General features: G+C 33.1%; 1 protein-coding gene across 3 annotated transcripts in view; it reads right to left on the reverse strand.

Annotated features, from left to right (window-relative positions):
* Positions 1-26,037, reverse strand: part of LOC128219753 (uncharacterized) — a 44,027-nt gene that overhangs the window by 12,155 nt on the left and 5,835 nt on the right. For all 3 annotated transcript variants that reach the window (XM_052927712.1, XM_052927711.1, XM_052927713.1), the window contains exons 7-12: positions 23,254-23,294; positions 22,492-22,562; positions 22,082-22,238; positions 21,367-21,438; positions 14,720-14,797; positions 10,114-10,197 (exon numbers count right to left, since the gene is read on the reverse strand). In XM_052927712.1, coding sequence (XP_052783672.1) covers positions 10,114-10,197; positions 14,720-14,797; positions 21,367-21,438; positions 22,082-22,238; positions 22,492-22,562; positions 23,254-23,294 — 503 coding nt within the window. The remainder of the gene's footprint in view (positions 1-10,113; positions 10,198-14,719; positions 14,798-21,366; positions 21,439-22,081; positions 22,239-22,491; positions 22,563-23,253; positions 23,295-26,037) is intronic.

Here is a 26,037-nt window from a genome sequence, read left to right on the forward strand (position 1 = left end):
GCACATTGGTTTACTATGAGCGGGTATCTGCACATAGTGTAAATCTAGCGTATTTTGTTAGATTATTATATGCTGACATGTACATGTATATACTTTTTATGAGTTGTATAAATAAATTCGTTTTTTTTTAAATTAGGGCGTTTGCTATATTATTACAATGAGCTGGTATCGGCACATTGGTTATTATGAGTGTGTATCTATGCATAGTATTTAGATAATGAATTATTCATAAAGTAATGAATATAATAAAGCGAAACAGTTGTTTAATTTGATATTATTAACTTTAGTTATCAAAAAAGACACATAATTTATAACTCTTAATTTCGTCTATGAAATACTAATAAGTTTCTTTTCTTTTTTACATTTATTTTTTCAGTGTTATGCTGAAGATATTGAAGTCTTGGTGGACAAGTCTTTGCTGCCGGATTTACTTAAAGAGTCCCGAGCAAGAAATACGTGTTCCAATTACACTCGATGTTTTAAACGCTGAACAAAATGGGCTTTGAGTAACGGATTTAACAGTAAGAAGACCTTGCCTGCTAAGACGTTTCATGTGGCTTTGTATTTAGCTTCTTTAGTTCAGTCAGCAAAATCACCTAGTCCGATAGTTCAAGCATACTATAGTATAAAATGGTTTCATGATCTGTTTGATTTCCATTCTCAAACGGATTCTAGTTTAGTAAAAAACATCCTAGAAGCAGCAAAACGGAAACTTGCTAAACCAGTTATTAAAAAAGAGCCGGTTACTATTGATTTGTTAACTAAGATTTATGAAACATTATTTGTGGAGGGCAATGTTAAAAATCAGAGGACAATTTGTGCATTTCAATTAGCATATGCTGGCTTTTAACGTAGCGCAGAACTGTTACAGTTACGTAGAAACGATGTTGTGTTTAATCCTGTTTACATGAGTTTGTTCATAGAGTCTAGTAAAACTGATAAATATCACGATAGTGCGTGGATCCTTATTGTTAGAACTGGATCTATTTTGTGCCCAGTTATGAATCTAGAAAGATATTTTTCATGGGCGAACATTCAAAGTGATTCCGATACGTTTGTTGTTTGTAACTTAACAACAACTAAATCGGGTTACAAAGTTAGAAATGATAGTAAACATTTGGCATACAGCAACCTTAGAAGTTAATTTTTAGATGCATTAAGACCTCATGTTAAGGATACAAGTCAATATTGTTTACATTCTCTAAGGAGTGCAGGTGCTACATCTGCTGCGTATCGTGGTATACCTGATAGATTGTTTAAGCGCCATGGCAAATGGCGGTCTGAGAATGCCAAAGATTGCTACATTAAAGACTCGATAAAAGAAAGACTAAGAGTGTCTAAGTCATTAGGACTATAAGGGCAAAGTTTTTTTAGTATTACATATAGTTTGATTCATTCATACTACATTTGCCCGTTCTTTTATGTTCAGCCGGTCTGTTGCACCCACTAGACTAATACCAAAAAAATGTATACTTTTTTGTTTTGTTTTTGGTTTGAGGACATTAGACGGTGGTGGTAAATGTTGCAATGGTTTACCCTTATAGTGTTATGGGGTACCATTGTGACATATACCGCAGCTGGTTTGTCTTTGGGCTATCAGAGGTGTGGTCCATAAGGGAATTATTTAAAATTAAAGTATCTATTTTTTGACATTTTCAAAGTTAACAATTACTTACAACATTATATGGAATATTTCACATAAAAAACTAAGAAAATATAATTGGTTATGAATGCTAACTGAAGCCCATATAGGAGGGCAATGTAAAATAACAGCACTTAAGTTAAAAATATTTGTTTAAAACACAAATAAAAATCAAGAAACATAATTATAACATCACACTGTTAATTAACAATTTTTTTTTATAAAACACCCCAAGAATTTTGATTGATTAAAAAAATAGTTACTTTTTAGAGGCCCTAGAAGAGGTGCCCAATAAGGAATATAATTAATAAATAATATATAGATTTTTGTTTCATTTTGTATAATATACTTTTACAAGTTAATTATATTTATTGATTGCTTTGACATCGATTATAATTGGAGAAAAGTTTATGAAATAGTTATAATTTTCTTATAGTGTAATATGTCATTATGAGGCCCTGAAAGGGTCAAATTAACCTTCACATTATATATTGACACGTATTAATTAAAATTGCAATTTAGTTTAGTTTAAACATTATATATTTTACAACGATTGTGAAAAAAGTTATGATAACTTATACTAAGTCACTCTCGTTGGCACGATGTTGCGCGGAGTGTGGTCTTGTGTTGTGGGGGAAACCGGAGTACCCGGAGAAAACCCAGTTGTCCGGCTTGGTGACCACTAACCAAACTCTCATGGGCCCAGGCCTGGAATCGAACCCGGGTCGTCTTGGTGAATTAAATGCACACATACAATTTTAACATAATTTTGATAAAAGTTGAGCTACTGTAATTTGTCGAAAATTTCAAATCATCCATTCATATATGAAATAGAGAAGGCAGTTCAATTCATAATATACAAACTGTCTATGTAACGGCCACTAGTTACGACTATGTATTCATGAATTAACTTAACTCCTATTTGTAACGCTCAAAAAGAACTATATTTATATAAAAAATTAATTCTTAAAAACAACAAACATTTAAACATAAGGTCCAATATATGGGCTTTTTCAGTGTGTGAGGCCCTAGCAAAGGGTCAATGTTACACACTTATTATCATTATGTCATTTATCTTACAGTTTTAGAAGGCAGAAGTACAATCACCACCACAGAAATATAATTGTACGCATGGCAAATCAATCTCATTAAAATCAGATCCCCAATACACGCTTCACGACGTTACGCTATTCGGATCTGAGGACTTCGCGTAAGGGGTCACCTCAGATTGACCTCTCCACTAGCCAATGAAATTGCTCGTTACGTCGAAGGCAGACACGAAGCTAACATTTTCTCCAAACGTCATGGCCGAATTAAGCTGTGAGTATATGGCAATTTTACAAAAAATAGCCAATTCGTATGCTCAGAATGCTGTCGTTTTGATGAAACTTTCAGGGTTTCTTCCGAAACTACTTTTCTCTCTGTATACCAAATGCCATTAAAAGGACACCATTTTAAGATGCTGCAATAGCCGTTTATTTACGAGGTAAACACCTGCATCCGTCACTTGTAGATGTAAACCGATTGCTACAGGATTAAGTTTATAATAAATATTCCTTTCCATCCTGTATTTTCTTTTAACTGTTTTTTTACGTGTCATTGATTACTGAAGTATTCCCGTAATTAACACTACCAAAAAACAAAATGGCGTCATAATATTACGAACTATTGACCTATTATAAACGATGCGGATACATAAGCGTGAGTAAAATATTAAAAATGAATTGTTTAATACCATAATATTAACGGGTTATTCTGATGTCCATGAAAAGTTATGAACTTGCTGTTTGTCCAGTTGACTGACACTTTCATTTTCACCAAAAATATTACATTATTTATTCATTTCGTAAGTACAAATGTTATGACTCTGCTGCAGCATTCGATACTCTGTAAGGCCTGCTTGGAAAGAATTATTGGAATGAACAGTTTGATAAAAACACCGGAATATGAAACGTAAATACAAAATCGTATTGTGTGTGGGTAAGAACCAGCCGCCCGGTAAGCTCAGTTGTGTAGAGCGTCGTGCTAGCGTTCCGGCAGTCGTGGGTTCGAGCCTCAACCCGGCATACTTAACCTCGCAGGTTACTTTAATATTGTAAATTATTGTAGATCATCATAGTTGATGTGTGAACCAGGCCCTGGCGGAGACCAAGTGTTTATTTCGCCAATATATTGTAATAATAATGTAAATGATAATAATTTATGCCAGTCATAGATGAATACTATTGAATAAATGAGCTGAAATTTATTAATAACCATGTAATTTTATTTTTTTTACAGTTTAAATATGAGTCTTTGAGTTCTCTTCCCCAACCGGATATCCTACAATACAGATATCATAAAAGATTTGAAACCAGATGACCCCCATCTAGGATACAAGCAGAGTTTATTGGAATGTATTAGCAGTTGTAGATTAATTTAAAAATTCCTTAGATTGAAGCTTGTACACTGTCATTTCATAGAGTTTGAAACAAATATGATCTGAGCTATCTTCCCTGGTTGAGTTAACATTTGAATATTTTTATAATGTTTAGATTATTTTAACAGTTGTTGTGATCACATGACTACCACGTGATCACAGAATGAGAGGGCGCTGCAAGCAGTGCCCTGATTGGCTGGCTAGAGAAAAACTGTGGGTTACAACATACAGAACCAGACAGAACAGACGTATATCTTAGCAGTTACTGTATCAGGTATCATGGATGGTAAGTGCTGCTTAATCTGTGTGTAACTGTTCATTGTATTTGTACTTTAATAAATGCAATACAGTACTCTCCAAGTGTATTTAATCTTGTCCCATTGATGAATGTTACTGATGTACTTGTCCACAATAATACATTCTTAAAAAATAGATCTACACTAATATTAAAACAAGTAATTATAATTTCACTGCTTATTTAAAGAATACATTTTTTATGTACATGTTCTTGTGTGCAGAATAAGTTACTAACTAATGTTACATTGACATGACGTGAAATGAATGTGTGTGTTTTTTGACAACTTATTGCTTTTAGTTGAATAATTCAGGAAGTCCAGCTGTCTAAAAGTCTGAGAAGAAGGTGTTCCTGTATTTACCATATCCATATGGTAATCCTTAGGCACAAACAGAACAGGTGAATACATATTCAATTAAAATTTTCATCAAAATTTCTTTTTAATTTTATTTAAGGAATAGAAAATAGGTAGATATAATACTACTTGAAGTTACTGATTAAAGCATCTTTGGATTCCATGTGTTTGCAATATTTGTGTAAAGATAAAAAAAGCTTTTTTTGTAAAAATTTGAATGATATTACATTTCAAGTCTGGAAATATACTTGTTAAGTATTATTCTTTCACTCTGTCAAAGAGGGAAATCAGTGAAGAAATTTAAAGTAAATCATATTAGATGACTTAACATTTTTTATTACTTAGAATCCAAAACACAACACTGATGTAGCTAAGCATTTATCAAGAATTTATTTATTCAACTATTCTTTAAATTCATTTTTAAGGTACACTATGGAAGTGCAGAACAACTGGGACTCTGGCTGCCTCATAACAGCAACCATTATGTAAACCAATATGTTAAGAAAAAAGAAATCAGGAGTCAAAATATTTGAAGTTCACATTAAACATGATCAGCTATGATGAATTTAATCATTTATACAGATCAGTGACATTCACTTCATTAGCTATATATACTGCACATGAATACAGTTTGTCACCAATCATTAACTATTTTATTTGTTAATTGTTGTATTAAATGTGTCTCTTTATGTTATGTTTATGTTATGGTTAAAGTTTATTAGTTTGAATTTACCAAAATAATATGTCTTAATGTGACAGACACACCATTTAGCAGCTTAGTGTTTGAGATGATATTTTGTCAACTGACCCAGCTTCTGTTCAAACCTACTGATTCACTTCATTAAATCAATAAGTACTGAATGCTGATTTACCTTAATAAATGTTTACTAGATTTGAAAAGTACTGCCATCCCAATGGACAAAATATAGTTTTGAACACTAAGGCTACATATATCGGGTAAATCTATTTTATTTAATAAACTGCTTCCAGAATACGATGATCTCATTTATTTTTCCTATATATTTGAAGTATAATTAATCAAATCACCGAGTTAGATACAGACGTTTGAGAATAATTAAGTCACTTCATCCTCCCTCTATTTTGGCTGAAAGAGAATCTATGTTTTCTTTACAGATTGTTCCATTACATGTATAAACTATAAAAGAAATCGAAATATGATAGAAGTTTCTCTTAAGTGAAATATAATGCCTCAATTAATTAAGTAAAAAAAGTTTAGGTGTTGAAAGCATCTAAACACCCAACTGTTGACTGCTTTTAACCAGTTTATCAGATGTGTACAAAAGAAGGTTGTTGTTTTTTGTAACAAAAGAAAGTTGTTTTTTTTGTAAAAAAAAATTCCCACTGCTATGTGCGCTCAGTATTTTATCAATATCGCAAAATACTCCGCTCGAATGATGTGATTAGTGAATATGATGATGAAGTAGATTTTAAAATCTTCCATTTTATCAGCCGAAACACTTCCCAAATATCAAAACCTGATGTCGGGTTGGCAAAGGTGAAACCAGTTATGTCCAATGTATAAATTATTAATATTTAGAATGATAATCATAAACAATAACACCCTAATTCACATTTCTAAGTATAACTTAAATGAAATACCCCACAAAATATTCATATTATTCACCTGATTCAGTCTTTACTCTTCAATCAAAATATTTTTTTGGGCATTCTCTGAAAAATAGAAGAATGCAGAGGCTCCCAGCCTCCTGGGTTTTTCATATTATCTTAAAACCTGTTTGATGATACATCCTTCTCCTAATAAAAGATAATATAAAAAAAATCTTATTTTTTATTAAATGAACCTCACTCTTCTAAGTTCCAAAATATTGCCGCTGCAATGCAGTAAAAACAGTTTATACCACAGGGGTTTCCCTCGTAAAAATAACGAAAAAACCCGACTGAGCTTTACACAATTAAATACAAGTCAAGTTAAAACTTACCTGGCTTACAGTAACATTTACTGTGCAACATGATTAGCATAGATGATATTTTACACATGCTATACTTAGGTGTTTACATATAACATTAACAATGTATCAATATGAACACTTGTAAGCATAGATATGTGCAAATAATGACTAACTTTCAGCATTTAACTGGTCAATCAACGTGATTAACGTCTGAGAACGAAGTTCAGGTCCAGGAATCTAGACAACGATGTTGCTCGTGCTCGCGAATTTGTATTACATTGTCAAATTCAAAACATCACATCAGGTTTGTAGTGGTGTATCATCTATGGGTGTAATTAATAATGTTATTTATCCATTTACACGATATGCTCTCGTTTAAAAGCATTATATAACTTTCTATAATCCAGTTAAGTTTATATTGTCGTTTTCCGATTCAACTTAACTGTCATCCTTGACCTTGTTATTTATTTCACGCTTCGTTAATTTATCAAAGGCTAACAGTCACTGATTTTCGGAAAGAAATTGTTAAAGCGGGCAGGGAGATCCCGGGTCAGCATCGTCACCAACGACGCCATTTAAAGTTTCAACCAAACCTGCTACGTTACGAACGTTATCATTGGACATGATTTCGTGCACATGCTTATGAATATGCAAGTTATAAAGGTTAACTTGAGGTGACCGCTAACGTCATGTTCTCAGATCGTACATAACGTAATGAAATGAAGTGAACGTCACGATATGATTTTAATGAGATTGCATGGCAAATATGCTTTAAAGCATTTGCACCTACCAGTGCACGATGCCTTGCAATTACATTTAATCAAGTGTTGACCATAATGGTATTCATACGTCTTCATACTTTGTCCAGCCCCATTCAGATGGGTAAGGTATGGCTGGGGATTTGTTAAACATATGTCACTTTATTGATCCACTATAGTAGACTACACGCGATATTTGCTGGGTAAGTGCATTTCTTGTGGGTGGTTTAAGGTCAACTCTCTTATTGCTGTAGGCAAACATATGCTTCCTGGCGTCCGTAACCCTTTCAAAAGATGACGTTTTACTATATAATAGTACAACAAAACGCTTGAGTTTCTAATCATCAGATGAAACTTCTGAGGCTGATGATAAGTACTTGAACAGGTTATGCCATTCTGGCTGTGTCTTTCCAAATATTGAATGCACTTTTCATTCCAATTCCTGAAAAGGGGGAGACATAATCACATCCAGTCACGGCATGTAGAAATAGAAGACCCCATTTTCTAACTGACCCAAGGTCATTTGCAATCAGATGTGCGGGTATATATCCAAGATTCTTGTTATGAACATAGGCAATCCATATTCTAGCATCTCTGTACATACTGGCTATTGCCACGGCAAGAACAACCACATCTGCGTCGTCTGTTGATGTTATGCATATTCCTGTGTATCCAATGCTAAATGCATGAATTGTGTGTAGCAACATCCTGTAGTCGACTTCTTCTTTTGTACATGCCTCTATGCTTAAAGTGTCTACCTGTTGTATTTCGGCATTTTCATTTTGCTCTCTTTGTGCCTGAAGGCCAGTTTGTTCCAATGTCGTCAGAACAATGTTGGTTGTCTTCATGCCTGCTATGGATTTTGACAAAACGTTGAATAAACTGCTTTTGTTTTTGTCGTTTTTCAGAAAACTCTTCCAGTTTGGTAATGGGAGGACAGTATTGGATAAAACCCTTACTGTATCCCCACTTCCTCTCATATGCATGATGTGTGACTTCAGTCTGTCATCTCGATAAACATCCCAATCAATATCTTGTCCCTCTATATATAGATATATTGCGTCCAACCTACCAGAGTGGACACATATGAGGACAGATGTTTAACAACTACACAGCCTTACCTTCCCCATCAAAATGGGGCTTGAAAAAGTATGAAGACATATGAATACCGTTGATAAATGTAATTGCAAGGCAGCGTGCACTGGTAGGTGCACTTGATTTAAAGCAAACTTTCCATGTGCACAGCTATGTTTCTGTGGTGGTGTCAAAATGTGCTGCTTCCTTCTAAAACTGTAAAAAAGGGTTTAAGCTGAAGGGCTATGGAATTCTTCACCCTGTCCTCTTCAAAGCATACTTTTGCCTTCTTTTGCCAATTTCTAACATTTTCTGCAAAATTCATAATGTTCGAGTCATACTTGATTAAATGTGCCCTCTTTCCCCTTAACACCCTGTCCCTTTTTCAGCAGCACTCTCTCCTTTTAATTATGGCTAAAACCCTAAGTTAGGTAAGTAAAAACGTAAAACAGGGCCTCACTTACTGAAAAAGCCCATATTTTGGACCTTATATTTGAATGTTAATTTTATTAGTTGTTTTTAAGCATATCTGTATATAGGTTATTTCTTTTTAGGCATTACATTTTAGCAGTTAAGTTCATTTATGAATAAATAGTAGTTAATAATGGTTGCTACATGGACAATTTGTATATTATGAACTGAATTGCCTTCTCTTTGTGTATTATTTTGTATATGAATGAATGATTTGACATATTCGACAAATTACTGTAGCTCAACTGTTATTAAAAGTATGTTAAAATTGTATGTGTGAATTAAATTGCTTTTTTTTATTAAAACTTGTCAATATGTAATCTTTAGCTTAATTTGACCCTTTCGGGGCCTCATAATGACATATGTCGCAGTAAAAAAAAAACTTATTTTTTTTATAAAATTTTCTCCAATATAAATGATGTCAAAGCATTCAATACATATAATTGAATTGTACTGTGATATTATACAAAATGAAACAAAAATCTAGCGTTTTTATTTTTTCAATTCATTATTGGGTACCTCTTCTAGGGCCTCTTAAAAGTAAGTTTACCTTTTTTTAATCTGTCCAAATTCTTGTGTGTTTTTTACACAAACCATGTTAATGAACAATGTAATGTTATAATTATGTGTCTTGATTCTTTATTTTGTTTTCAACAAATACAGATATTTCACATTGTCCTCCAATATGGGCCTCAGTTAGCGTTGATAACCAATTCTATTTTCTTGGTTTTTCATGTGAAATAATTCGAGTTCCATATAGTGTTGTAAGTAATTGTTACCATTTAAAACATTCATTTTTTTATTTAATTTTACAATGATTTTATCTTTGTCTTGTTTTAAAAAGTTAATTTGAGGTACCTTGTTAGGGCCTCAATTGTGAGAGACACGTGCACTACTATGCGTGTCTCCTGGCCTTAAATGAAAGGGAATGGTTTGTACTACAACTATGCAAAGTTTGGTGCTTGTTACAGAAGGTGCACAATTATTTCACATATATAGCCAAGTAATACTTCAGTTCACCCATCATGTAATGAAAAGCAAATTACACTTACGCAACATACAGCAATCACGTTATGAAAATATGCATTTTCGATATTTATACAGAATTAGATTTTGAGTGAATATATCAGCACAAACAACACTTCGCTTTCTATAAATTTAATTTTACCTGGTGTTGTAGCTGCTATACATGAATTTCCGTAATTTCCAAATACGCACTGAGCCTCGCACCTGAGTATGCATACGTAGATATCTGAAAAAAACCACAGTATATTTCAATGCTGAAAGGTCTGGCTCCATACTTTTAAATGAGTTGAGACTGAGATTGAGATTTGTATTCTTGTGATATAAGGGCCTGGATTACAAACCATGCGACTCTAGGGAATGTACATTGTATGTACAGCAGTAATTTATTTGTATTGTTTTCTTGATCTAACTCGAAGTTACGTTAAGGCTTCCTTCATCACTAACTTAAAACCATCGTAACTAAAGCTGAACCGCAATTGCCACCTTCTTTCGGAGTTCCTCGGCCATTTTTATCGAAAACTACCTCGGATGTATTTGGAGGGTTAACGTACTCAGAAATTGGTATGTTTAAGTCCGCTGCAAGGAGATCGCGTATTTATTTAATTTAGCAGTTAAACTTAATGACTAAATTACTTAACTCTTGGGAATCTCAATTATGTGTACAATAAAACACTTCACTGGCAATCAATTTGAACTTAGGTCAATAAATACAAGCTAAAACTCTACATTTAATTAATAATATAATTATCTACGAACTACTTCAACTGATGTACCGGCGTACATCCGAGGTTGCTTTCGATAAAAATGGCCAAGGAGTCCCGAATTATGCCACCTTATCCTTAGCCTAGGTGACTCCATCGACTTCTTAGCGCTCCCTTTGTGCATTTTTAATATGATATTTGGGGAAAGACCCGCTTTGGTAAATAAAACAGGCAATAATTACGCAATATATTTGTTTTAAAAAAAATAGCATGTATAAATGAATTTTGATCATATCAATGTGTTATTAGTTAAGAGTATTATCCATTATTTGCAGTACGTTGTATATGTTTAAAATGTCATGAAGACGTTTATTTTTATAAGGTTAGAAAGCATACCAATTCTGACAATGCAAGGGGCATAATTCTGATGATTTAAATGGTATGTCTTATTCTATGGATCTCCAAATTCTTAATAATCTTATTACATTCGTGACACCGTTGTTGACAAGTTGGTTTGCACCACAATCAGGAATGAGCATTTGAGTTTGTTTATAATAGTCCGTGTCAAAGACTTGATACACTATTGTTTTTGATACGTTCAGACAAAAATAACAAACTAAAATCTTCATCGAATTTAGTTCATTCAGAACTAAAGCACGAGAGCTTTTACAGTATGCGTCCATTGTTTCCTATATCGCATTAGTTCTGGATGTGACAGAGAATCGTTTATAAAACTTTGAAATCTAAAGGCACATACGATTTTGCAAATACCATGTATACATCCTAATGTACCATTTCCATCTTAAATAAACTGAAAATATCTTCATAAAAATATGTTTCTATCTGTCCATGTTTAGTCAAGATAAAGAATCAAATGTAAAACATATCAATTCCTGATAATAACTGACAAGTACAAATTGTTTAGCCCTAATATAGACTCATCTAGTTCGTATATGAACTCCCTGGATTTGCTTAAACAATAAAATGTTAAGGCAGATTAATTGTAGTAATATCGCTGGCTGTAATTTATGTAAACAATATAAAACTACAATATAGAACAATTTAATTTTCACCATTGAAGGTAACAGTACATTTTAGATCGTTATAAGTAGATTTCAGCGTAAGAAGACAGTGTGTGTATACCCCGTGATAAATTACGTCATATACGCTACCGTCGGAAGGCAACATTTTGCTTAAAATAAAGACTTAAAACAAAGTTAACTTTTTATTTCATGCTTTACGATGAAATATGGGGTTTTAACAGTGAAATAACAACAGTGAAAACATCAATTTGATATTTTCACTGCAAAATAAGGAGTGAAAATATCAACTTTCAGAACTACTTTTAAATTCCTTTGTTGTTACATGTACTGATGTACTTGCCTTGATCAAAACAGAACACTGGACTTCAGTAAATTATGTCAAAAATGTTAAAAAGATAAAGAAATGTTTTATAAATTTAAATAAATATATAATTGGAAATAACAACTTACCGTTTATTACCAGTTATCCCGTTTATCAAACATTTTACTGATCTTTGAAGCTGAATGTTCGAACATTTGCTTTCATACCAAACAAATTACAGACAAAAACAACTGTTCGAACATAAATAACATTTGATATCATCGTTTAAATGTATTTTGAACTGTTAACCGTTGTTGTAAGTAAAATGAACTTCCTGGAGAATTCACACAACAATTTACAGATAGATCTATCCGATATTTTTTACCCCACCCGAACCTCAAAATGTGTCAACAAACTAGTGTGGCATTTACTCTTTATCTGGAAAACAAACATTTTAAAGCGAAACAGACTGGTCTCTGACAGTAAGATGACTGAATATTAACTTACTATAAAAACACGCGTACATATGCAGTCTTAAACTAAGAAAAATGGTTAAAATCCAATGAGTATCCACATTTGTTTTGCTAACACATTTGACCTTCCAAATTTTCATTCTTTAAATAGCGGCGTAGTAATTTGGTTATGTATTTATGCCCATCTTAAAATTAAAGGTGTTTTCATTTTTTTTTGGAACATATGTGCACTAATAATACTTCATTGTTTACTGCGAACGAGCGAATATTAAGCAATAAGAATGAATAGCAGAGAACTATTTTTCAGCAAACCGAAAGTAAAAAAGTTCACAGCTATAATTATGCATAAGCGGCGCCCCACGGGTAGCAGCGTAAAGCCTACCCTTTTAAAAAAAGGGGGTAATTCAGAAATAAATGAAAAACAAATAAAACTCCGAAAATAAGCATAAAAGAAACAGAAAATTTCTTTATTTCAGTGTAAGATCGTATTTAATTTCACTCGTGATCATAAAAAACTACATTTTCACTCGTGGCTTCGCCACTCGTGAAAATACGTTTTTCTATGACACTCGTGAAATAAAATACGATCTTACACTGAAATAAACAAATATCTTCTATTCCTTTACTACACCTTTTTAAATGACACAAAGGGCAGTCTATGCTTCTTAAAGAGCCCCGCCTTCGTTTTTTTACCGGAGTTTGATAAGGTGATTAGTTTCATCAAACACTTTGACAAAGCTGTTTCCAAAATAATGTTTTGACAGTGCTCCGTCAGACGGCCGTTTTGTGAAAAGGTTTGTCGAAGTGTTTTAAGAAACTAAACTCTGAATCAAACTCTGGTAAAAGACCGAAGGCAGGGCTCCGTAAGCGGCGTAGACTGCGCTATGCTTCATTTAAAGTAGTGAAGAAATAGTGAAGTTATCTTTGTTTAAAGTCTTCATTCGAAGCAAAATATGGCCTTCCGACGTAGCATTTATGACGCAATTTATCACGTGGTATACACACACTTGAAAAGCCTTCCCAACAAGACCAAACTGCCCAAGCTTGAGTAATATACCAACGTGCCATCGTTCTATTTGTTATAAAAATCGTTTTTTGTACATTAAACCCAGTGGTTACAAAACTGAAGCTCTTGCGGAAACTGTGCTGGTGTGATTCTTTTAAGTATCATTTTTCTAAGATTTTGGCTACAAGCCAAACCTTTTGTCAGCACTAACAGGCGTGCTTTGCATGTTCATTTATACATTTCTATACGTTCATATACGGCGTTTTTCTTAAGTTTTAAACTCTTCACTACGTTGGCAACTTCTTCGTGCATTACATCACTAGTTAACCCTTAAGATATTTCATAATCCTTTTTGTGAAGAAATGGCTCTAATTTGTCATCAATGGTTTTGTCGATTACAGCACACTGTTGCTCATTATTAGAAATTTACTGTAAGAAATCGAGACTAGAGGTCAATATAAGTATAATAAAAACCATGATATTTCGTAAAAGAGGTCTGTTAAAAATTGAAAAGTGTCTGTACAAAAACAATTGGATTGAAGTTGTCAGTGGGGGCTGTTTTCAATTACACGGGTAGATTTGCCAAGAAACCATGAACACCTAGTTGGAAAATCTCTTAAAGCCAAACCAAATTAATGTTTCGTTCCTCGGATTTTTGCCAAAATAAAATTGAGCGAGCGAGCGAAATTTTTTTTTATAATTTTGTCAGTTTTCATTAAATCCGAAGCGAGGGAATAGCGAAAAATGTTGTTTTTTTCCTTATAATCAATATAAAAAGGAAAGATTGTTCAATAGAATTGCCCTTAAACCCATTTAATTGCACTCTTGAACTGAACCTCTAATGGACATTGGGAAAATGTCGGAAAACATTATATTTATTCATCCGTGTTTAGAACAAACATTATATGTATAAATCAAATTTCTAATATAGCTAATGTTGTGCGACCTTAGTGTCACCCTAACTCGACTTTAAGAGAAAACATTAGCAACCGAATTAGGAAAGTTTGAGTTAGCGAGTCCCTGTATGACTACATACTCAGTTGTGATTTTTCCTAGTTCGCAAGAATCTTCCGCATATAAGTGCTACCATTTTTATAACTTGGTTAGCTGTTAAATGCAAAAAGGGTTTTGGAAATTAGAAACAATGTGTACTGTACATGCCTTTATTTTTTTCCATATCCAAGTATATATGTAAGGCTTTTTTTCGCGTCACGTGTCACGTACCTATGCAGCTCCTATGGCCGGCGCGGCAGATCTGACTACATCCGTTATCAGGGAAATCCGTCGCGCACTCGTTGTCATCTAAAATTAAACAAGTTAAACGGCGTATATTATTCAATATTTATTAAATGTAAAAATACAAACAATCTATAAAACAACTGATTGACAAAAAATATATATATTTATATAAATATTAACATAGATAAGCTGCATTTTTTTTATATATATTAGGGTATAGTAACAAGACAACCACTTTGCAATATTTATTTTTGTTAGAGCCAACGAAAAAATCAAGCCAAACTTGTTCGAGCAAACGGGATTCGGCAGCCGCGCTGAAGAGTATCTGCGACTTTTGAAATTAACATTTCGTACAAAATGAACAGAACAGAACAGAAGTTTATTTCGACTTGTGCAACAAAGCATCCCGTCAAACAAATATATACAATTAAATAAGATATTCATGCGTGTGATCATCGTTACAAGGTAGCCAATAACAATAACAATTCAAGAATAGCATAAGAAATATGGAGAATGTTCATGTATAACAATATTCTGAATAATAATAGATATAAGAAGCTGTTTATCTAGTTAATTAGATACATTATGGAAATTCAGATGGTTAGTGGTTACAACAGTGATTATACGATTACGACTTAAACAATATCATTGATTAATAGGTTTCTTCTATTATTTGCCTGGACCAAAAATTTACATAAATTTACAATTTTTGTTTTGTTATTGCTACTAGCTAGTTGAGTAAATTTAAACATGCTGGATTTTGCATAAAAACATTTTTTAATAAAAATTAAACGGAGGTCATCGAAACAGTTACATCTGATAACAAAATGGAATTCATCCTCCGTTTTCTGTATATGACATAATAAACATAATCTTTCATTTCTTGGCAGTCTGTTTTGTCCGTACCTACCAATACGTAACCTGTGCGCTGATACACGTAATTGAGTAAGGTATTTTCTATTAGTTTTGTTATATAATAAATTAAGATGAACGTACTGTGCAGATGCAAGTATAGACTATTAAGTTTCGCACTGTTGATCAGAACGCCACTTTTATAGAAAACTATCGATTAAACGTTGTTTAAAGACTGGGGCAAATAGTTTGACATTATATTTCCCCGGAATAACCCAGACGTCTAAAAATCCATTCTCCTCAAGTAAACATTTAACGTTAGATGCCCAAGTTGTGAGGCCTTCCTCGCTTAAATCAACTGATTTACGGTATAAAAAAATAATAAAATATTAATAGACTGTTGTACTTTGAACCAATATTTAATACTTAGCACGTATCTGTTAATATATATTGGATAACGACCTAATTCTCCGTAATTTGCTAAACTGCTAGAAGCGATATGCAAAATTTTAGGTGGATCCTTTCTATATTTTTCATTTTTGAAAACCCCCAGACAGAATTCGCATAGTTAAGAATCGAACCTACAAATGAGTCAAACAATGGAAGTGCAATTTTCGGAGAATCGTCATATTTGTTAATACTTTTGGTTAATACGTTCATAGCCTTTAGAGCCTTACCGACTACATATTGATTATTTAAAACGAAAGTGCCCGTATAGTTAAATACTATGCCTAGATAGTTTAAGTTGTCAACTACTTTAAGTGGTACGCCACTATAGACCCAGGTTTCATTAGCCCTAACCGGTCCCTTTTTACGGAATACTACAACCTTAGTTTTGGCTATATTTACTTCTAAGCCCCACGTTTGGCAATAATCGTAAAGATGGTCTAAACTTCTTTGTAAATCTTCTACTGGGTTTCCAATTATTACCATATCGACTGCAAAAAGCAAAATCTTAATACATAAATCGTATAGGCTAATACCACAGTCAACGTTCTGTTGTAGAAACAGTTCTAGATCTTCTAGGAAAAATGCAAACAATACCGGGGAATTATTTTGTCCTTGGCGTAAACCAATAGAAATATCGAACAAATCGGAGACGGAATTGCAATGTTTGACACACGATTTTACCACAGAATACATTGCTCTAAATATTTTAAGTAGTTTCCATCCAGCCCCATTTTGAAAAGTTTGTACCACAGAGCATTCCTATAAACAGAATCAAATGCATTGTTTAGGTCTACAAATGCGCATGGTAATTGTAACTTATTAAAGATGGCATTTTCGATAACATTATGTAAAACAAATATTGCATCTTCGTTTTTCATCCTTAAATTTTGCTGTTCTAAAGCTTTTGACTGTATTTTGGATTGTCGGAAGTCCAGATGCTCAACCTTTTCACAAATGCTATTGATTTTCTCATCAAAACCTTTATTTGAATCATGCACCAAGGTCCATAGCTTCTTCAAATCTCTATCAAAATCGTCAGCCTTTTTCTCAAAAGTATTTAGCGTTTCTAGTTTGGCTTCTACATTGTTAGTTTGACCTTTAATCTTCTCCAGCACATTCAAAATTGTCGAGATGTCCGCTTTAGAAATTTTCCGCGTTTCTGGCCATTGTAGCAATTGGGTTATTAATGATTTTATCTGAAGCGCTTGGACTTTTACAATTACTGTTGTTAAATAAGCAGAGTCATCAAAAAGTACAGAGTTTGTTTGATTCAAAATTTCTCAAAAACTTACTGAGATTTGACCCTCATTATTTATAGAACGCATGCTTTATAAAAAAGAAAGGCAAATTGTATGTTGCTTTTGTTGACTTTCAAAAATGTTTTGATACTATTGATAGAAACTATCTAGGAAAGAAAGGAGTTAAAGGAAAATTATTTAAGTCTTTACTTAGTATGTATAATTCTGTAAAATCATGTATAAGATGTAATGGATGTCGAAGTAACTATATACAAAGCTCTGTTGGTTTAAAACAGGGCTGTTTAGCAAGTCCAATATTATTTTCTTTTTTTATTGACGAATAAGTTACTTTTCTAGAAAGTAATAATGTCCATGGAATACAGTTGCATCCAGGGACTGTTAATCTGTTTTTACTTATGTTTGCCGATGATATAGCGTTATTGTCAGATACTGTGTACGGTTTGCAAAAACAGTTAAATTTACTTTCAGAATTTTGTGTCACATACAAGTTAAAGGTTGACGAAACTAAAACCAAAATTGTTGTCTTTAAAAAAGGTGGAAGACTCTCAAGAACTGAGAAATGGTTCTACAACACTACTCCTCTAGAAGTGGTCAATAAATTTTGTTATGTAGGACTTACGTTTACACCACAACTTTCATTTAATTGTATGGTACATGAATTTTGCATAAAGGGTAAACGTGTGCTGGTATCATTGTTATGTTCTTTATATAAATGTGGTCAACTGTCAAATGGAGTATTCTTCAAACTTTTTGATGCAAAAATATGCTCACAACTCCTATATGGAGCAGAAGTATGGGGTCTCGGAAAATATGATGACCTCGAAAGGGTTCATATTTATGCATGTAAAAGGTTTATGTGTGCTAAGTTACATACAACAAATGACACTGTTTTAGGAGATTGTGGTAGATACCCAATGTATATAAAATCTTATAAACGTTGTGTTAAATATTGGCTTAAAATACTAAAAATGCATGATCATAGATTTGTTAAGAAATGCTATATCATGATGTGTAATGATGACTTACATGGTAGAAATAACTGGGTAACAAAATTACGTGTATGTCTACAATCAATAGGTTTTGGTTACATTTGGGACAACCAAAACGTTTGTTCGGAAATATTTTTTATTAAGTCGTTTACAAATAGATTATATGACATGTTTAAACAAGATTGGCATAGTAAAGTTAGTAATAGTAGAAAATTATGCTCATATTTCGGGTTCAATATATAAGCAAAAAGCTACAGACATCATTTGGATACGACAAATATTTAGATGTTTTAAATATCAGAAGATTTAGATTTATATATGTATCTTTTAGAACTAGTTCTCACGATTAAGAAATTGAAAAGGTTCGTTATACTGATACCCCAAGGGAATGAAGATTATGCAAAGTATGCCACTTTGAACGTATTGAAAATGAATACCACTTTCTACTTGTTTGTGATTTCTATGAGGATCTGCGATCCCAATAAATACCACAGAAATATTATGTTAATCCTAGCATTAACAAGTTTAGAATACTCATGGCATCATCTAATATTAATATAGTTAAAAGTGTCTCTACGTATTTGTACCATGCATTTAATAAAAGAAAAGTTCGACTTGAAGAATGAAATTCTAAAAATCAATACCTATATAAAAACAATATTACTGTATAGTTGTTTCAATGTGTTTCATTGTACTGTTGCACAACATTGTAAATATATACTGTATGTCTGTATATTGTAATGGGCCGGTGGCCTTATAGCAAATAAACTTTGTCATTGTCATTATTTTCTACCGGGCCTCCGATTTTGGACACTTTACTCAGGTTTAAAAATTATTCATCCGTACTGCTTCCATTTTTACGTTTAGACACTTTATTCCTGCAAGATTTTCCGATAGCTCATTTAACACAGCTCCCACAAACACATCTTCCCAAAATAGTTCACCTTTTTTCACTGAACAATTGCGAAAATCCATAATACTATGCTAAAAGTCCAGAACAAATTTGAGACGTGGCCATCTTGTCACGTGATCACACAAACCTAACAATAATGAAAACATGATCGCCTTTTATTCATAAACACCGCATTTTTTCAAAATATAAAAACGAGTAGTTAAATTTAAAGGGCCAGGTGTGATAACAAATCGGTATGCAAAAAACGCAAACATGTGACAAGCGTCAAGCGTCTCTACTGAGATTCAGATTGACTTCAATTACCTACGAAAAATGTACCATGCCATTCCGTTTAAACATCCATTGCAAAATAAATAATTTCATGCGTTTGATGGATTCGCAAACAAATTATATTTAATTTAATTGATAATAAACTGTACATGCGTACATCAGAATAAACGGTATGTTATGTTTGAATATTTTTACGAGTATTTAAACTGTACTTTTTAATACTATCGCTGCACTGTTATCATTCAAAAACATGGAAGACAAATTGTGCGAACTTAATCAATGGAAGAAGTAGGAGAAAATGTTTTAGAGCGTTTATTCCGTTAAAAAGTTCATAAAAGAGTTTCCAAAAAGATTTTAATGCAGAATTGGGGGAAAAGCTTGAGAAGAAAAAAGCAGAAATAAAAAAAAACAACTATTTTTTAAAACAAAGTGAATAAACAACAAGCTGTATAAAACTTGTTATACTTGTCTAATATACAGTTTCGTTTCTTTTTCATTGTTTTATTATTTCTCTGTTATCATTATTTCACTAAGAAACAACAGCAGAATATTTCCTAGAAGTTATTGAGAACGCGTGTAGTCATAGTATAAACATTATGTTTTCGGAGTTGATTAAGTTGCAGTACAAGTCGTTGTCCTTAAGCGATTTTGTTCAAATCAATTTTACCTTGCTGAATTGAAAGTGGATTATAAAGCGTCTGACAAGACCCGCTACTGTAATGAGTAGTAAGATACGGCCACGGGAAAAATAACAATAGCGTATATGTTATTTAAAAAAAGGATATTTGATCCAGTTATTCACTGTGATTTTCTAAATGAAATATTTTTAAACCAATACGTACGGGTTAGTGTTTTGTGGAATAAAGATAAAGGACTCTTGTGAGCGTTAAACAGTATCGGATTTTGTAGTGCTCTCCTTTAACACCAATAAAACTTTTCCTGATAAAATAGAGTTTACACATCTGGCAATCATTGGAGTTTTGTTATACGTTAAAAATGTTCAAACGCATCTTTTGGTGTAGTGCCAAGTTGAAGTGGTACGTTGACGGTGTGTATGATCTCCTTTTCCATTTAAAGGTTTATAAGAGTAAAATTTATAAAATCAGGGAATGCAGTTCCACAGGATTGATATATAAATGTAAAACTTGCTAGACCCTAAGGTTGACAACGTCAAAATCTGATGTTCGTGAAAAGTGTTCAGTTCCGTATGTTTTATCAATTCTCGCAAGTATGTTTACCTTTTATTGCCAACGGTTGCCTTGCTACAAATTTAGGAACTTTATTTCATTAAAACAAATTTAAGTATATTTGCTGTTGAAAATCTCTTTTCTATACATTTAGAGCCAATGTATGAATGAAATGAAAGCACAGTATGAAGAATAATAACATTGTTTCATCCTGCACCGTTTTTGTGATATGACAGTGTCAAAACAGAAGATGTTAAAATGTAGATGAAGTTTGTATTGTAGTTTTTGAAGGCGGTGAAGTGTGACCTAGTTATCAAGGTATATTAGGTTATAAATACGTTGCCCATTTAAGAAAGATACGTTACGGGGCTAGAAGTTTCTTTCGACGATAAATAACTAAAAGCTATGAACATGATAGATATCAATTCAGTTGATCATTTCAGTTTATAGTACAAAAATATAGCAAATAACATACATGCCATATGTTTCTACTGGCATTCAGTGTAAATAAATACATAGTAAAAAGTTAGGTATTTTAAAACACACTTATTCGGTGCCTCTTCGCTTAAAATATAAACCAATCAAACCCACATGTAGCACAGCGTTTAATGCTCAACATTTGATTTGTCTAAATCTAGTTCAAACTACATCTTATTCAGCTATGCCAAATGCAAAGTATTATATAGGAGTACTTAGTAAATTGATAACTTACATGCATTTCGAACAGTCAGATTCATTTCTATTGAAGGTTTCAAACAAAATTGTAGTTGGTCGACCACAAAACCTGCAAAATAATTACACTTATTGTATTAGAAAACGATCGGCGTTTAAGTGTAATAACAATAATATTAGAATTAACAAAGGCTTTACAAGATTGTATTAATTGAAGAAAAAAATTGCAGTAAGTATCTCAAGTTTGAAAAGATTTTGGTACATTTGATGATATATGTACACATACTTATAAATATACAATAATAGTACATATGCATGTGCTTTGTTTTGAGTATTTATGCATAAAAACAAGAGTTATGACCATTGACATTGTGATAAAAAAATTCAAACATACAAGTGTTTACTGTTTACTGTCCGTTACATGCCGGTACCTATCAATCCTTAATAAACACACCTACTTTTTTATATAGTTTATATGTACTGTGTTGTTTGTGAAGTTGTGTGCTGTTGTTCCATGTTTCTGGATTGTGATTGTTTGTTTTTGTGTTCTATGTCTTTGGCGTTTACCCTATGCCATTAAGCGGGGTTCATGTTTAAACTTTCGGCTACTGAGCTTGTTTCTGTATTTTTCCATATAAATATTGTATAAATAGTTAACGTTATTAAAATACAGTTGAATGAAATCATGTACTTTTTGTGTTTGTTCCATATAATATATACATCAAATTGTAAAAAGTTTGTATTTATATAATTACCATCTGGAATGCGTAACCTATAAGAATTGGCATCCATAGGAATAGTTTCAAAGTGTACCCGGACTAAATGTTGTGAGAAGCGCTCGTAAAACACGCTTACATATTCCGTTTGTTGTGTGTATAGAATGACTTCCGGTGGAATAGATGGCAGCTGAAACTGGAAGGTCAATGTCAAGGTTACTCTCCGATTTGACACATTTTAACATTGTATATAAAATTCCCTTCCAAAATCCAACACTAATTTTGCCTTTTTTTTTACTTTTTCTACGTTGTCAGTTTCGGGATCTTCTTGAAATCATTTTTGAATAATTAAATGAGAAACACATAAAAGGGTAGCATCGGATAAAATAACCTAGATAATATACTTTTAGATTATATAATTAAATTTGTGGTAGGTAAATCAAACTTACATTTTTGTTCAAGGTCACAATAATTTCGCTGCCACTTACAAAGGCCGCCTCAAGTGGCCTCGGGTCGCCAACTGAAAGTACCATGAGATGGCAAATAGAACGACGTCTTTCATTGTCGTGCACCCAATATATACATTCGGTGTGTTTGCTTTGTTCACCAAAGCAAAGAAATTGAACCGTACACTAGTAAGATTATTTACCAGACATGGAATTAGAATTGGATTGTTGCATTCATTGATATTAGAGCAGTGTATATATTGAACTATTTCTCATATGTGCATGTAATATTTGTTGCCATGGCAATTTTCAATATTCTTTTTTTTTAATTAAAGTCGGTACCAAAATGAAATCATCTAAAACATATTTTAATGCAGAATTATTTTTGATGAATCATATTTGTTTGTTTTGACAATGAAGAGGAAATGTTTGCATGTATTCGAGTATATAAAGAGTATATTTTAATGATATCAAAATACCTCCAAGACATTTATAAAGCAATATTGTTAGCTTCTTAACCATGAACAAACACTCTCGGTACTTTGCATTTTGATGGAATTGGAAAACAATGATCAATATTTCTAATATGACTAATAACTTTTAATATTTGTATTATTTACATTTTTTTCTTTCAATGTTTCAATTTGAATGATAAAGTATGGTCTGTTCATAAATGATCATTCAGAGGTGCGTGCCTAATTCACTAAATCAGGTTTTATCATGAAAATTCTCAAATTTCGCAAGAGTGATCATAGTGACACGTACCTGATACTGGCAAATATATGCATCGTACCTGGCTTGAAATTCTGAAATAACAATACGGTACCTTAATAATAATTGAGTAAATATTCACATGGAGGAATGGAAAAGTCCTGTTGGTAATTTATTTTGACTTACGTCGTCATGAAATAACTGAATATTTTCAATAATGATACAAAGAAAACTAAATGTGTACTGAGCCGATCCTGTTTCATGGATTCCAATTCAGCCACACGATAAAAAGTGAATGGTAAGTGCTGTCACATAAGAATGTATATACATGTAGTATCTCAAATTGTGTAATCAGATTTTGAAATGCTGAATAATATCATAGAATAGACCCGGAAATGGACGTTAGAGAATAAATTCTGCAATTCACACACACTAGCTAACACATTTGATACTACACCCCTCGAAAGTGGATTTCAAAAATACCTAGTTTGATAGTTAATTTAAATGATCATTGTTCATAATTTAAAGAGAAGAGCTTTTCTTTGAAATATTGTGTTGTTCGTGATTCAAATACTTGTGGTGTTGTTTTCCACTCTGTTCCTTTGCTAGGATTACTGAATGCTGTATCAATTGATAAACTGTTTCCAATTTTTTTACCAGTCTTCAACTGATAAGCAACTTTTGCTTAATCTGAAATACTTTGATGTTGATTTTTGTTTTTTGTTATTGCGAGTGGTCATTTACTTGAATATTCAATTGCAGATCCATTTTCTGACAACCACCTTGATGATAATCTTGATGTTAAGATCAGCAATGAAAAGCTATCGATCAGCTTCGTCGTATTAGCATGGATCTTGTAAACTAGATACAAAACATTTCCACTGAGTATATGGACATTTGCTACACCAAATCACTCGTCATCAGATTGTTCTTTCAAACGCTAGACAATTCAAGTAGCCCAACTGGAAGATCCTTTTGGGATGTAAGTGTAAGTTAGATAGAACCTGTAAGACATGATAGATTAAAACGCCATCCATGAGGGCTAAAGTCCTTTCTGATCCATCGTTGTTATGGCTCGTTAGAAAGATTCTACTTTTATATGCCTATACACAAAATATTTATTCATGCTTCCTAGGTTCGATGACACTGTTGACTTTCTCGTTGGTTCAAAGTGTTTTCCAAACTTGGCATTTGTTTAGGTTACTGGTAGGTGAAGATGAAGGTTTCTGGCAATTCACTGTTTTTCTGTTGACAGTCTGGTTGTTTACTAGTATATTGTAATCGTATGGCTTCCGTTTTGGTTATTTAGTGTTCTTTGTTTTAGCTTTGAATGGAGAACAATGGGATATATTTACTCCGTGCCTTTTTGCGATGACTTTTCTAGACAGTGTGACCACAAATGAGAACAAGGCATCGCCACTAATCCCGAAATAAACTCTTCCATCACTGATTGGCCAGCTCCCTCTTTCAGTTCACACCTCCGTTACTTCTTAGGAACTGTCGCTTTTCGTCGCCACTTCATCAAGGACTTTGTCTTAATACCACAACCCATGACTCAATAACTTAAAGGACTAGGTCACAAAAATCTAAGTTAAAGTCAAAATCTTAACGCGAATAATTGTATACTTGGTATACATTGACGCCCAATATTTCTCTTCCTATCTTCTTCAGAAGAACTTCTCTCCATGTCAAGGGCTTATGGTGACTTTTGTAAAGCTTTTAAAGTCTGTTTGGGACAAATGCTTTTGCTAGAGCAAAAACAAATCATACAAAAAGTCATCATTTATTCAAGCCGAGGTATTCGTGGAAATCAAGCAGTGACCGACACATTCAACGACTACCTGTTCGGAAACAAGGTTGTGGTCACGATTTAGAACGATCCGTTGATATATATATTACTTAGACGCATGATAACAAACAGTCGTGGGGTCGAGTCTAGACTCAGACAAATAAAAACATTCTTATTGAATTATACACTTAAGAACCATCTTCATTCCATTCGTTTTACTGAAATAAATTTCAGATTCAAAGAGTGATAAAGTTTGATTGTCAATATTCAACAAGAAGGAAAGTTACAACGAAATTAAGATGCACCACTTGAATCTGAACACAGACTTGAGATTGTTCGTAAGTTTGGCCCATGGTCCGCTAATAAAAGATGGTAAGGGCGCTTGCTGACTGCTGACTGCTCTTAACCTTACAAATGCTTTTGCAGCTTCCGTAAGAGCAAAAAGAACAAAAAGAGACATCGCGGTATCATTCGTAAACAACGCAATTATCCGGCAAATTTATTTGGAATCCTAGCGCGAAAGCAGGCAGTGACCGACAAAGCTGACGACTACCTGTTCGGTAACAAGGTTGTGATCACAATGCACAGCTTCAAAGAGTAATAAAACTGAGCAAATTGCATTGTCAATATCCAATTAGAAGGAAACATTAGAGATTTGCAGTTTCGCCACTCAGGGTTGAGACTGTTCGTAATCATGGCCCCTGGTTCCCTATGTAAAGACGGCACAGGTCATGTGATTTCGTGATTTACGTTTGTCAACATATTATTCAAAAAGCTACAGAAACATGCTCAGTAGCAAAAAGTTTAAACATAAACCCGGTTTAGTGGCAATGGGCAAACGCAAAAGATATAAAACACAAATTCACAAACAAGAAACATAGAACAGCACAAAACTCTACAAACAGCACAGTGCATACCTTATTTCGATTGCAATGAATTAAGTTGGAAACTTCGTTTGTTATCTTGGGCAATGTAAGCTGTTTCTCTCGGTGATTTTGTTTACGTTTCTTATGTTGAATTTTGTCTGGTGTGACAGCTGCTCAATTGGC

Source organism: Mya arenaria, chromosome 15 (assembly GCF_026914265.1).
Source record: "Mya arenaria isolate MELC-2E11 chromosome 15, ASM2691426v1".
NCBI classification, from domain to species: domain Eukaryota; kingdom Metazoa; phylum Mollusca; class Bivalvia; order Myida; family Myidae; genus Mya; species Mya arenaria.